Here is a 13837-nt window from a genome sequence, read left to right on the forward strand (position 1 = left end):
GCCTGGCACCAGGCCCTCCTCCCTGGTTACCTCTGCCTCTGGAGAACAGGCCAGACCTCAAGAGCCTGAGAGTTCTTGACCAGGTGGTTCTGTTTTCTCTCTCTTTTTTCACCTCACAACACTTTATTCAAGCATTAGGACTATTCCTTCTCTCATCTTGTTGCTCCCAAGACAGTTAGCTCAGAGGCCAGTTTTGCTATTCTTGGCATTTTGAATGACCTTCAGTTCATTGTTTTCAAGTAATAGTATTCTGTCTCAATTCATATGGACAGTGTAATAGTAGATTTAACTTACATTCTGACATGTAGTTCCTTTTTGAAGCTCTGCTCCCTTCCCCCTTCTCCTGTGGCCTTGCTTGAGCATTCCATGGCTACAGAGCTCCCCTGACAAGCCCTTCATGCCCCCAATCCCTAGACCCTTGACTTGTTCTACCACTCTGACCAGGAGTAATTTATAACTCTGCCAGCTCAGAATTAGAATGATGACAATTCAATATCGGCCCCATTGTCTTTGCAAAAATTGCAAAGAAAAATTACAATTTTCATTCTGGCAGCCCAGTGCCTGATCTTCCTGAAAGATCTCCAAATGCTGGGCAGTTCCATTTAGGATGTATTCAATTGTATTCAATACTCATACAACAGACATGAATATCCAGACGTTGTGTTTGCTCTTGAGCTGAAGGGCAGGTTTTGCTTCTGTTTTATCGACAATGACAGTGCCAAGGAGAGGTCTAGGTGCCGGAGGAGCTGGGGATTGGATGGATGGGAAGGTAAAAATGATGTCTGTTAACTTCAGCTCATTCTGGCCCAACGTAATACTACTTACTGTAAAGAAAAAGAACTGCAGTGACTATCGTGATTTTTAAAATTTGTCTTTGGTTCTGCTCCCTTTTATTTGAAATACAGGGAGCACCAGGAAGCCCAGGTCTCCCAGGGCTCAGAGGTGATCCTGGATTCCATGGATTTCCAGGTGTGAAAGGTACTGTTTTTGTGCACTACTCTTTGGATGCAAAGACAAAGATTTTGATTTCTATTTTAGGGTGTGCAAATATTTATTGAACAACTCCAGTCACCACGGACAGTTGCGGTGCAAACAGGACCTCAGTTAAGCACCCAACCCCAGGGGTCTTAAAAATTAAATCCATACTTTAAGGATAGAAACTATAAAAAAAACTTAAAAAAAAAACCAGTTTAAAGTGGTTACCTTTGAGAATACTGACGTATGTTAGGTTAGGGATGGGGAATTACATCTGTATCAATAGAATTGCTTTGAATTTCCTATTTTAACTTGCCTATATGTTATAATTTTAAAAAGCTTGAATCTAAACAAATATTTACTCAACTGTGAAGGGGGGAGTGTAAGTAAATTTTTATACGAGGATTTAAGTATTTGTTTTTTGGGCACATGTATTAATGTTTTAATCAGAAGAGAACTATAATTTGGTGGGAGGGGTTAAGTTTAAAATTTTCATGCACATAAATTAAAACTTCAGGTTTCAGAAAATAATTCTCAAGTCTTCCATAAGGATGCTATGACCTTAAATAAGGTTTTGAATATTTTATTTGTTGTCTTCACTGATTAGATCCTCTGGCATTGCTTTGTCAGCAGGGAATGTATTATTATAGACTATACAGGTGCTAAATAGGAGCCAAAAGGAACAAAGCCACATTTTCACAAAGGAAAACCTTTTCCAGGTCCAAGAGAGGTAGCATTCAAAGACAGCCGTCTCAATGCTTTCAACCACTGACTCCTCAAGAAGCAAGTTAGTTGAGAATAAATCAAAGCAAATGATTCTGAGGAGCCCCACTAGACATTATGGGGAAGGGTGAACACGGGCAGGCGGCCTGGGAAAAGTGTCCCACCTGTCACTTCCTACCTCTCAGAACAGGAATATCTAAGATTAGAAAAAATTATATAAAGGCTCAATTGCTTACGTGTTTGACTTTGGCTCAGGTCGTGGTCTCAGGGTCCTGGGATCCAGACCTGCCTCAGGCTCTGCTCTCAGGAGCAGTCTGCTTCTCCCTCTCCCTCTGCCCCTCCCTTTCCCCCCTGCCCCTCCTCCTGCCCCTCCCCCTAACCTTCTCTCCTCTCAAATAAATAAAATCTTTTTAAAAAAATTATATAAAGGCTCCACTAGAGAAAAACCTTCTGGTGAAATATTTAGAGGTATTTAGATGGGAGATTCACAAAATCAGTTCTTTTGAAATATGTTCCATGAAACACATTCAATTTTTCTCTTAGACTTCAGAATAACAGCATCTATCAGCTGGCACTACTGACAAGTTTGCACTGCTTTATTTGGAAATTTTTAATCCCCAAAAGAAAAATGGTTAGGCTTCCTCTGATGTATATAAATAAATATGGACATCTTCCTTAAGTTCTGATACCAAGTGGATAGAGTGTAGTTTCCAGTTAACTTTTGGTACTATAATTATTTTTATTGTATTTCTTCTTCTTTTTAAAAAATATTTCTTTTATTTGAAAGAGGGAGAGCACAAGTAGGGGGAGGGGAGAGGGAGAAGTAGACTCCCCACTGAAAGGGGAGCCTGACGACACAGGGCTAGATCCCAGGACCCAGGACCCAGGTTCATGACCTGAGCCAAAGTCAGGCACTTAACCAAATGAGTCACCCAAGGACCCCTTGTGTTTCTTCTACGAATACCATATTTAGCATTAAAGTCTTTCTAAGTGATCAGATGTAATATCTACAATATTACAAGATTTTTAGAAAGAGAGTATTTCTCCGAATCAATGATTCTTGGTAAACGTTTACTCATGTCAAAGACTGTTTGGGAGAGAAATCGTATCATTTTGATAGTTTATATGAAAGCAGATATGTTACATGTGTTCATGAGAGTTCCTAACATAACTAAGAAGCTCTTCGTAAATCTAGAGGAATAAGCCAAGAAAATAGATGACTATCACAATCAATATAAGTGCTAAAAGAGGTTTTAATGTCACTTCATACTTTTTTTTTTAAAGATTTTATTTATTTATCTGACAGCGAGAGAGGGAACACAAGCAAGGGGAGTGGGAGAGGGAGAAGCAGGCTTCCCGCTGAGCAGGGAGCCCCGATGCAGGGCTCAATCTCAGGACCCCGGGATCATGACCTGAGCCGAAGGCAGACACTTATCAACTGAGCCGCCCAGGTGCCCCTAAAGTCACTTCATACTTTAAGTCAAATATTAAATTGAATTGGTTTCCAGGCTTAAAAAGTGAACTCTTAGGAATTCTTCCCCTTCAGTACTAAACTACAAAACCTTAATGCTGACTTCTAGAATATATTTTTTAATAGACATTAAACATGACTGATTGAGTCCAAATAAAATGCCAAAAGTTGTAGCCATTGTCATAGAGCCCAGCACCTCCAGCCCTAACTTCCAGTGTCTATCCTTCTGGTTGATCATAAACCTGAAGAGCTAGGGACCCCATTGTTCTAAATGGAATCAAATCACTTTTTTTTTTAAGGGGAGAAGGGCAATCCAGGATTTCTGGGACCAGTTGGACCTCCAGGGCAAATTGGACCAAAAGGACCACCTGGTAAATATTTCCTTAGTGTTGCTCTTCATGAAGAAAGGGTAACTCATCAGTGAAGCCATCATTGTCTTATGTTCATATCAACAGGTGTACGTGGAGACCCTGGCACGATTCAGATCATCTCCCTTCCAGGAAGCCCAGGGCCACCTGGCCATGCTGGAGGACCAGGGATGCAAGGAGAACCCGGGCCACCAGGGCCACCGGGAATCCTAGGTGTGGCACTGGCAGCATTGACGTGGATTACTAGGAAGGGTTTGAATTAAAATACGCACACAGTGCTTTGGAAGCAGGCTCACAGAAAATGTTACACATTACAGTACTTTTTTACAATCAGTTTTAGGAATGAGTTTATTTTACTCTTGACCAGCAGATAAAAGACCTTTTGAATCTACTGAAAACTGTTGTGTGGAGTATAAGCTTGAACAAATATACTTTAGGGCATTTAGAAGTGTTTTTTATTAAGCTCAGGTATTATGTCTGTCTTCTCTGACCACTCTCAGTCTTAGAGCTCTATTTCAAGATGATTGCCTGAATAAACCTGAGTTCTGTGCATGTGCACTTTTCTCACACTTTGTACAGCACTTGGAAGAGCAGTAAATGTAAATGTATGCTTAATCTGATGAAATTTTTTCAGAGTATTGGTGTATGGAAACTGAACAAACCCCTCAGTATGGGGTTAGCACACTTTAATAGCCTTCTGAGCGGAATTGTTATGTTCTAAGTTCGCCTGAATTACCTGGGATATAAAAGAGATATTACTTTGATCAGTACAAGGGCACAGCAAATTCTGGAAGAGAGTCCATCAAAATGGCAGCACAATTTTAAACTGCTGTGATTTCATATGTTGCTAGTTCGTTTTTGAGGGTGTAACAAGCTGGATGACCAGCTGTCCCAGTTTGTCTGCAGCTCAGTTTGCAGGACTTTCATTGCTGAAATTGGGGAAGTGCCAGGTATGTTTTATCCTGTATGAACCATTCAACACAGTGTTGGTTTTTTGGCTAGGACCCTGTGGGCCAAGAGGTAAACCAGGCAAGGATGGAAGACCAGGAACTCCTGGGCCAACTGGAGAAAAAGGCAGCAAAGGCTGTAAAGGAGAGCAAGGTAAATATACAGCTGGCTTGTTCTCTTCACTGAAGGAATGCTGTTTCAATATACAGAGAAGTCTTGTTTGAATATGTGACTGTAAGAGTCATCTAGGTCTTTCAGTTTGTGTTGCTCACATTTAAAAGCCAGGAACAAAATGTTCATCTGGAAGAAGATGAAAAACAAAGAATTACTGGAATACACCATTCTTCCTATCTCTTATCTGGGCACATGTACTCCAAATTTTTAGTCTGGGAACAAGTAGACCTAACAAAGCATGAATTCTATTTTTGGAAAGGCCAGTACTGTTTTTAATTATTTATAGGACTACTTATTTAATAATATCTACTTATAGGAGTGGCACATAATTACGTAGTCCGAAAAAATATTATCTTGATGTGAATAGAAGAGCAACTTCGTGTCTTTATCTAGGAAAGCCATCTTTCAAGTATGCCATGCCATTCTTGAAAACTGAATGACTGAACAACTCATGTCTTACCCTGAAAAAGGCCCTCTTAAATATTTCAGTCTGGGTGGCCGTAAGACTGCTGAACTTCGGGGGCAAATAAGTGGGGCCTGCTGAGAACAGGACTCCTAAAATGACAAGTATGTCTGGAAGGCCGTGGTCCACGACCATTTTTGCTGGCTGTACACAGTGTCTCCAGAACCAGAGGAAGCAAACAGCTCTTCTTAAAATTGAAGGTGTTTATGCTGGAGATGAAACTAAATTCTGTCTAGGCAAGATATGTGCCTATGTGGGCAAAGCAAAGAACAACACAGTGGCTCCTGGTGGCAAACTGAACAAAACCAGAGTAACCTGGGGAAAAGGAACTCGTGCTCCTGCTTGTGCCAAATTCCAAAGCAACCTTCCTGCTAAAGCCACTGGCCACAGAATCCTGTGATGCTGTACTCCCCGTGGATTTAAATTTACTGAAAAGTAAATAAATAAAGGCGTAGATTTATTCTCCTGTAAGAAAAAAAAATTTAGTCTGAACATCAGCTATATAAGTCAATTTGATACACCTGGATCAAAATCTACCTTCTGCAAAAATTTCAAGAGTACTTTCTAGAAAATACCTACATATCCAGATCTTTTTTAGAATTGCTGATTTTGTTACAGTAAGAAAAAAATTTGAAATGCAGTTTTTCCAATTTATTAACATATGACCAGATCTACTATAATAAAACTGTAAAGAATAGAGCCTTAAATCTTTACAAATTCAAATATAATGCCAATAATAATTATGATATTAATTGCATAATCACTCATGATTTAGTATTGTCATGACTGCACATTAGAGCATGCTTAATCATTCAGTTTTCCTTAAAATGTGTTTTCCAAAGTGGAAAAATGTAAAACTCTCATTAATAATTCTACTAATTAATTCTATTAATTTTTTTCTTTACTGACCAAGTTTCAGAATGGGGCCACAACAAGAGCAAGGGTCCTACAATACAAAGTGGGTTGAGAATCATTAGCAAGTAGATTGAATTAGTCCTGATGCCATAAACACCTTACAAGAATGATACAAGGATCTAAGAGTTAAATAACACAGGTATAAACTGAGAGCCTCTCTCTCGGAAACGCAGAATATCCTTGAGCTTGCATACTTGCATGGCAGCCTACCTCCAGTTCCTCTCATGGTCAGCTAATCACAATTCCTGTGCAGAGGCATCTTTTGCTTATGGCCAGTTACAGCTCCCTGGGAGTGAGGGTAGATGTGGGGAAAAGTGGAAAAGGTATATCTTCTCTATCTGATATATTAAAGACATACAACTTTGGATGACTCAAGTAAGACATGAGACTTTGATGAATTTAGATATGACCTCTTTTTAATTTCGAAGAATAAGCCAAGACCCCTGGAAAAGATAGGAATGGTGGATAGACTGAAAAATAAATAATCTTGGGGCTTTAACAAATCATGGGGGAAAGCACTGACTTCTGAGCCAAGACTAAGCTGGGGCACTGCCTGACTCCAGGGCATGACTGTTTGTGGGAAACAATAATACCTCCCTTGACTCATGGGCCCCAAATCCAACATTCTCTATCCTCTTGCATTTCTTTAGGACCCAAGGTAGGTTAGGTGGGGCTTGGGGTGCACTGGCAGTGGAAATGGATTAGGGACCAAGGGGGATGGAAGCCAGTGCCAATATCATGAATAATAGCTACTTGATTTAAAAAAGGAAAGGAAAGAAAGGAGGATGGTGAGAAAGGAGAGCTCTCCCAGTCCTTATTTAGAAAGTGACAAATGTGTATTTGCCAACTCTAATGCAGAGAAAAAGGAAAGTATAAAAACTACTTACTTAAAAGAAACTAACTTATCACGGGTGGGGGGGGAAGTCTTTTCTGTTCTTATTTGCCTTACTAATTGATTAAAAACTTTCTCGAAGTTTACACCTTTAAAAAGAACTTTCAGTGTTTTCCATGAATGTTTACTGACTTTATCAAAAGCACATGTAATTTTTTATTATCCACTTGAATAGACTTTCAAATTGTAGATATTTTACTTATTCACCCACACTGTAGGATGCATCCATTTTTACATAAAAAATGTACATAAGACCTACTAGAGGCAGGCCACTGTGCTAGGTATCATAGAATGCAAAGAGAAAGAAGACCTGATCTCAAAGAACTCATTGTATAATATACACAAATATTTATAAGAGGCATTGTGTGATAAACTAGTCAACATTTAATACTGTTTGGCCATCTTGTAAGCCACTCTTCTTTAGGACCCCTTGAAGAGGAGCTTAGCAGATATACATAAACACTAACATTAGTATTTTGGGAAAATGAGTTTGCGGTTTTGTTTGTATCACAACACGTAAACATGTTGTAAAACAACATGTGTTTTTTAAAGGACCACCTGGATCAGACGGACTGCCAGGCTTGAAGGGGAAACCTGGACACATTGGGCCACCTGCACCTGAGACAATGATGAGAGGCTTTATCTTCACCCGGCATAGTCAGACCACAGCGATTCCCTCCTGTCCAGAAGGGACAGAGCCGCTCTATAGTGGGTTTTCTCTTCTTTTTGTACAAGGAAATGAACAAGCCCATGGACAAGATCTGGGTAATGTCCCAGTCCTAGTTTTCAGTCATTTTGTTCCATGTACAGATTGCCAACTTTTATAGCATGGGGTACTTCTCTCTGAAGTGAAGTGTAACAACCCAAGTACCTTACAACACTTTTTAGAGAGAGTAGATAAAACAACATTGGTCTAATGTCTAATTTTCATTCTGGAATGTACAACTCTGGAAGGATCCTAGCTCATGAACAGTCAGTCTAGCTCGTCTTCCCGATGCAAACAATTTTCATGTAACTCACCTGTTTGCTTTTTAATCTTAAAAGCAGCATCTTTTCTAAAGCTTAGTCCAGTTATTAGCTATTGTATACATATGAAGAACTGGGAATACTTTGAAACAAGGACAAGGTCCCAAACAACCCAACCAGTCCTCAAGCACTAGACTGATTAGAAAGGGTCACCCGAAATATTAAGGGGGTCGGGGGAGAAGGAGAATTTGATTGCTTTTATTGGATCTTTGATTGCTATCATCGTTAAAACTTTTCAGTAACAGATTTTGCAAATAACTCTTTTGGGCTGTCTTATTTTTGCATAGGTTGTCTTAATTAGCCTCTACCTAGTAATGATACTCAAAATAATTTTAACTTACTGAAAGTGATACTCAGTCTGATGTTTCATTAGGAACTCTTGGCAGCTGCCTGCAGCGGTTTACCACAATGCCGTTCTTGTTCTGTAACATCGATGATGTATGTAATTTTGCATCTCGAAATGACTATTCATACTGGTTGTCAACACCAGCTCCGATGCCAACAGACATGGCTCCGATTACTGGCAGGGCCCTGGAGCCTTACATTAGCAGGTAAAAATCTAATCCCTTAGTTTTGTGATGGGACCAGGTGAATCATTTCATTTGTAATGGAACATAAGGCAGCACATCACAGTGCAGAAAGTGGTGATGCTGCCATGTTTTTTTTTTTAATATTTTATTTATTTTAGAGAGAGAGAGTGAGTGGGGGGGAGGGCCATAGGGAGAGGGAGAAAATGGCAAGCTGACTCCACACTGAGCTCGGACCCCGATGTGGGGCTTGATCTTACAACACTGAGATCATAATCTGAGCCAAAACCAAGAATCAAATACTTAACCAACTGAGCCACCCAGGCACCCCAGCTGCCATATTCTTTATTTCACATTACAGATGCACTGTCTGCGAAGGTCCTACGAATGCCATAGCCATTCACAGCCAAACCACTGACATTCCCTCATGTCCCAATGGCTGGATTTCTCTCTGGAAAGGATTTTCATTTATCATGGTAAGGAGGAAAGGAACAGCAAATTCATAGTAAAGATTACCCTTAGAACCTTACATTAGACTGGGTGAAATGTGGCCCCCAAGAATGATGTTGCCTGACATTAATGCACACAGTAGTCCATGGACATTAGCTTGAAAATCTGGAAATACACTTTTTTTAAAGTTTTTTTTTTGTAAATAATGGAGCATTTAAAAATATGACTTTACCCATAAATCCTAAATAAGACATTTAGGTGATGAGTAATGCCGTATTAGTAATAGAAAGCTTATTTTTTTAATGCTGTAGTGTTTTATATAGATCCTCCATAATCCTTATGGAAACCCTGGAGGTAGTTCCTGTTTTCTACACTTTTATAAATCAAAATGAAGACCCCAAGGTTTCACAACTAGTAAGTGGTAAAACTAGGGTTTGAACCTGAGTCTATCTGCTCCAAAATCTTTTTGCCTTACACTATGCCCCTTTGGCATTCATATGAAGATGGGGGCTAAGAGAAAAGCCTTTTAAAGAAAGATTCCCCAGATGTTAAGTGCTAAACGAAGAAATCTATGGACTGACCATCAGTGATTCTGATAGCTGCACGTATGTGATTGGTGGTTATTCATATTTTGTACAGCATCACTTATGATACACTATTCCCCCTTCTTTACTCACAGACATCCATTCATTCAACCATTAATTCAAAAAGTATTAATTGAGCACCTACCATGTGCTGTGACTGCTCTAAGCACTAAGAAGAATGCCAACAATGATCCAGAGTTCCTGATGGTCATGGACCTTATATCTTAGTGGTGAAGGTAGACAATAAGCAAGAAGACAAAATAACCATAAGAGTAATGAGTTCAGATGGTGATCGGTACTCTGAGGAAATAGGAGATTGTGAAAGCGACGAGGTCAAGGAAAGCCTCCAGGAGGTTATATTTAAGCAGATCCCTGAGCTATAAGAACAAGCTAGCTGACTGAGGAAAAGGAGCATTCCAGGCAGAAGAAATAGCTTTTACTTTTTTTTGGATGACTAATCCTCACAGCTTGGAAGGTACCTGGAGTATTAGCAAATCTAGGTAAAGAAGCATAAGAAGTTTATTTCATACTATTTTTTTTCTATTACAAAAAAAAAAAAAAAAAGAAGAGCGCTGAAAATTTGAACACGATGCACAGAGTTCTTATCCAGATATTTTTATTGTGATAGTTCACAAGTGCGGGTTCTGAGGGCGCTGGACAGGCACTGGCCTCCCCTGGCTCCTGCCTGGAAGAATTCCGAGCCAGTCCATTTATAGAATGTCACGGAAGAGGAACGTGCAACTACTATTCAAATTCCTACAGTTTCTGGTTGGCTTCACTAAACCCCCAAACGATGTTCAGGTAACTATCCAAAGTCAAATTTAATCTGATGACTCAGTTGCAGAACTATTTAGAGGCTGCCATGTTAGATTTTCATTACCTGTGTATTGAGTCATTTAAAAGAGCTCCCCGTGCCAACAAAATCCTGTTTAGCTTGGCACTCCCAGTTTACAAGTGTTCTAGAGTGAACAAGTAGCCATGCTTTTGTACTACTGCACCAATAAAGACCCAAAAATGTGATTTTTGTCACCACCAAATATATTTAACATTTGTATATGAACTTAGAGCAAATTACTGAATAAAACCACAAAATGACCTGCTGCTCTTAATTTACTGTACTGGAAGACTTGTGAGTAATACAGACTATTTAAAGGGTAAGAGCGGTTTTTATTACAAGATAGAGAATCTGTAAGTTTGTATCACAGCTTATGTTTTCCTCACTGCTGCTGAAATACAACTAAATTATAAAATGTCGACATATACACCTTTACACAAATATACCTCCTATAATAAAGTTTAGATGAGCTACAATATTTATTAATAAATCTCAAACCCAGCAAGTATTCCCTCTTTATCTACACATTGATGAGATTTTTTTGCTTGCATTTTTTGCTTTTATTTCAGAAAACCTATTCCATCAACTGTGAAAGCTGGGGAGTTAGAAAAGATAATAAGTCGCTGTCGGGTGTGCATGAAGAGAAGACAATGAAGAAATCAGAAGAAAACAGAACTGTTCTTTTTCGTCCTAAATAACCAAGTAATGATGCAGAATATGCATTTATTTAGGTATTTTTCTCTAACCAAACAATATGGTTCTGTGATGACTTAGTACAAAGTTTCTATTTGTTTCCCCACACAACAAAGCATTTCTTTTAAGTCGGTTCTGTGATCCTGGTATCTAAATCTGTGCTCTTGCAAAGTTTCCTATGGTAAGGCAGCAGACTTTTCAAAAAATACCACTGAAATCCTATTCCACTTGTATCCAATAGATGGGCTCAAAGGCGATTGTATAAAGCTTGATACTACAAGCTAAGAGCTGTTTGGTCCACTGGAGTCCCAAGATTTGCCCCCTTCTATTCCAGTCTTTGAGACTCAGGGAGCTAAATTGGTTTTAGATTGTGCCACCACCCCCTTTAGCCCCTGAGACTGGAGGGAGATGGGGGGGGGGGCAGGTGGAGTAATGGCACCTCATGAACTGGACTGGACTTTCAGACCTGTTCAGTAACCTAAGGCTTGAGGAAACCAGAACTGAACTAAGGTTCATGGATATTCTAGGGCTCTTTCAAGGGTTCCCAAGACTAAGGCTAGAGGGGGTTTCCCTGAATGGTTTTGTTCATATTTTTTAAATGATTTTTTGTCTGTCCATTGAATTCATTTCACCGCAGCAATGTAACCTGCTTACATTCAAATTTTTACCCCTAGTGAATTAATTTTAATAGGATCATGTTACACACATACTCTGAAATGTATCTGACTTCTTCTTTTTTTTTAACCAGTTCCCCCACCCATATAACAAGGACACTTTTTTGGATGTGCACTTTATCCCCAACCCTATTAATGTTGAGAAAACTTAAGACATTTGCTGGCTAATCAAGCTCAAAATATTTTCCTTTGCTGTGATCCATTCATATTCCATGTAACCTGGGTATTTCCAGATTTATTCCCGGACTATTTCTCTAATTCTTCTTTTGTAAAAAAAATTAAGTGTTTTATGCTACATTGTCTTACCAACCGTGTTGAAAGAATCCTGTAAAAATCTTAATGTACAAATTGTATAGCTTTGCAGATATAGGTCTTCAGACTTGCTTTTCAGTGTGTTGATACATTCCCAAGGTTACTTAATTCAACTGAACAAGCATTTCATTTAGTGCCAAGCCAAGCTTGGGCTTACAGATACTAAGGCGGAGAAAAAGAGACTCATGTTTCTGACCTGATATCCCAGAAAAGGTAACTAGTTTACTGTTGCTGTTAAGACTCCCACATATTTGAGCTGGCCTTTCCTCCCTTTTCTTCCTTCGTCACTGTTCTTATATTCCATCATCATCATTCAGTAGGCCTCAATAAAGGTTTACAAAAAGATCCCTGCCCAGGGAAAGCCCAGGACATCTAGCTTCTCTTAGGCCTCACAGAAGCCAAGGTAGGAACAATGTAGAGAAAACAAAGATCTGCAAGACACTAAGAACCACTTGAATTTGATGGTAGCGCTATTTGATGGATCTCAGAGGCCAAGTATCCTTAGGCAAAGCTCTGAAGATGCCTCTTGATCCGCCCTGGTGGCGTTGGTGGTGCTGATATTTAAATTCAGGTTATTGCTTCAGTCTCAGTTGCTCTGTAAGTGAAGGCGTGACCCCAGAGGACAGCACAGACTGTGACCTCGGTTGGCATCCTACACTGCTCAGGTGACTGCTGTCAAGCCGTTCTTACATTTGAACATTATAAAGTGCATTTTACTTAGATTATTTAGACTCACCTAATATTAAGTCTTTTTTGCTCTAAAAATATCCTGCTGTCCCAATTGTACCATAATGGCATATAGGGGCTAACTGATGGCCACAGACCCTCTATAGGACAATAGTTCTGGAAGTGTGGTCCCTGGACCAGCTGCATTAGCAGCCTGGAGGAACTTGCTACAAATGCAAATTTTAGGGCCCATCTCAGACCTACAGAATCAGAAACTCTCGGGTAAGACCCAGAAATCTGCATTTTCACAAGCCCTCCAGGTGATTTCCGACACACTCAAAATTAAGAACAACTGCTGTGGGCAAAGAGCCAAGAAATGATTGCACAGGCAGTTCCAAGGCACAGCTGGCTGTAATCGTTCCATCTGGGCCTCGCTTTAAAGTCCAAGATCACCAATAACCCTAAGGTTGTCTCATTTTACTAACACATAAAAGTCCTAGATTGGTGCTAATGCCAAATTACTGGCCTCTGCTTATCCAAGCCTCCGTGTTCTCTTGCCCTCTTAGCAGTGTTTAACTTCTGAGGAAGCCAGGTGATGCTAAAAGCCTTACATTCCAATGAAGCCATATTAACAGTGGCTCAGTCCTACCTCTGAGACTGAGCCTTAAAACACGGCTCCCATGCATCACTTTCCAGATGCCTAGGAGTGGCTTATAATGTTATGAAGATTTAACTTTGTAGATAAAATGTAAATAACTTGTTTCTTTTCAAATTGGGGCTTCAACTTTGGAATTTCACAGTGTGCTAAGATAATGGATTTCTCAGCGGTCTTTTTGCAAGGTAAACATTATTAAGTAACTTATTTATAAAAGTATTACAATAATGCTGAATTTGAATTTTATTGCTAATTTAACTGACAAAGATTTTTCTATGCAGCAAATGTAACTTACAGCAACTAAATTTAATGTTTACTTTATAACCAAATGAAATATATTTAAAATATATTGAATATTTTATATTATTATATCCTGACAACATTACAATACTGTAATGTACTAATATTTCTGTAATTATAGCTAAAAATTATTTTATTGTATTGTCTGAAAATAAAATTGAAAAAAATTATATCCGGTCTTATTTT

At 39.2% G+C, this 13837-nt stretch overlaps 1 protein-coding gene across 1 annotated transcript in view; it reads left to right on the top strand.

Moving 5' to 3' along the window:
- COL4A3 (collagen type IV alpha 3 chain) overlaps window positions 1-13666 on the top strand; it is a 126709-nt gene extending 113043 nt beyond the window's left edge. The window contains exons 30-38 of the mRNA XM_034642590.1: window positions 906-978; window positions 3469-3540; window positions 3625-3750; window positions 4540-4638; window positions 7482-7694; window positions 8329-8506; window positions 8844-8958; window positions 10145-10317; window positions 10921-13666. Of these exons, the coding sequence (XP_034498481.1) occupies window positions 906-978; window positions 3469-3540; window positions 3625-3750; window positions 4540-4638; window positions 7482-7694; window positions 8329-8506; window positions 8844-8958; window positions 10145-10317; window positions 10921-11005 (1134 nt within the window). The 3' untranslated portion in view covers window positions 11006-13666. The remainder of the gene's footprint in view (window positions 1-905; window positions 979-3468; window positions 3541-3624; window positions 3751-4539; window positions 4639-7481; window positions 7695-8328; window positions 8507-8843; window positions 8959-10144; window positions 10318-10920) is intronic.
- Window positions 13667-13837: the final 171 nt, after the last annotated feature.

This window comes from Ailuropoda melanoleuca, chromosome 2 (assembly GCF_002007445.2).
Source record: "Ailuropoda melanoleuca isolate Jingjing chromosome 2, ASM200744v2, whole genome shotgun sequence".
Classification (NCBI taxonomy): Eukaryota; Metazoa; Chordata; class Mammalia; order Carnivora; family Ursidae; genus Ailuropoda; species Ailuropoda melanoleuca.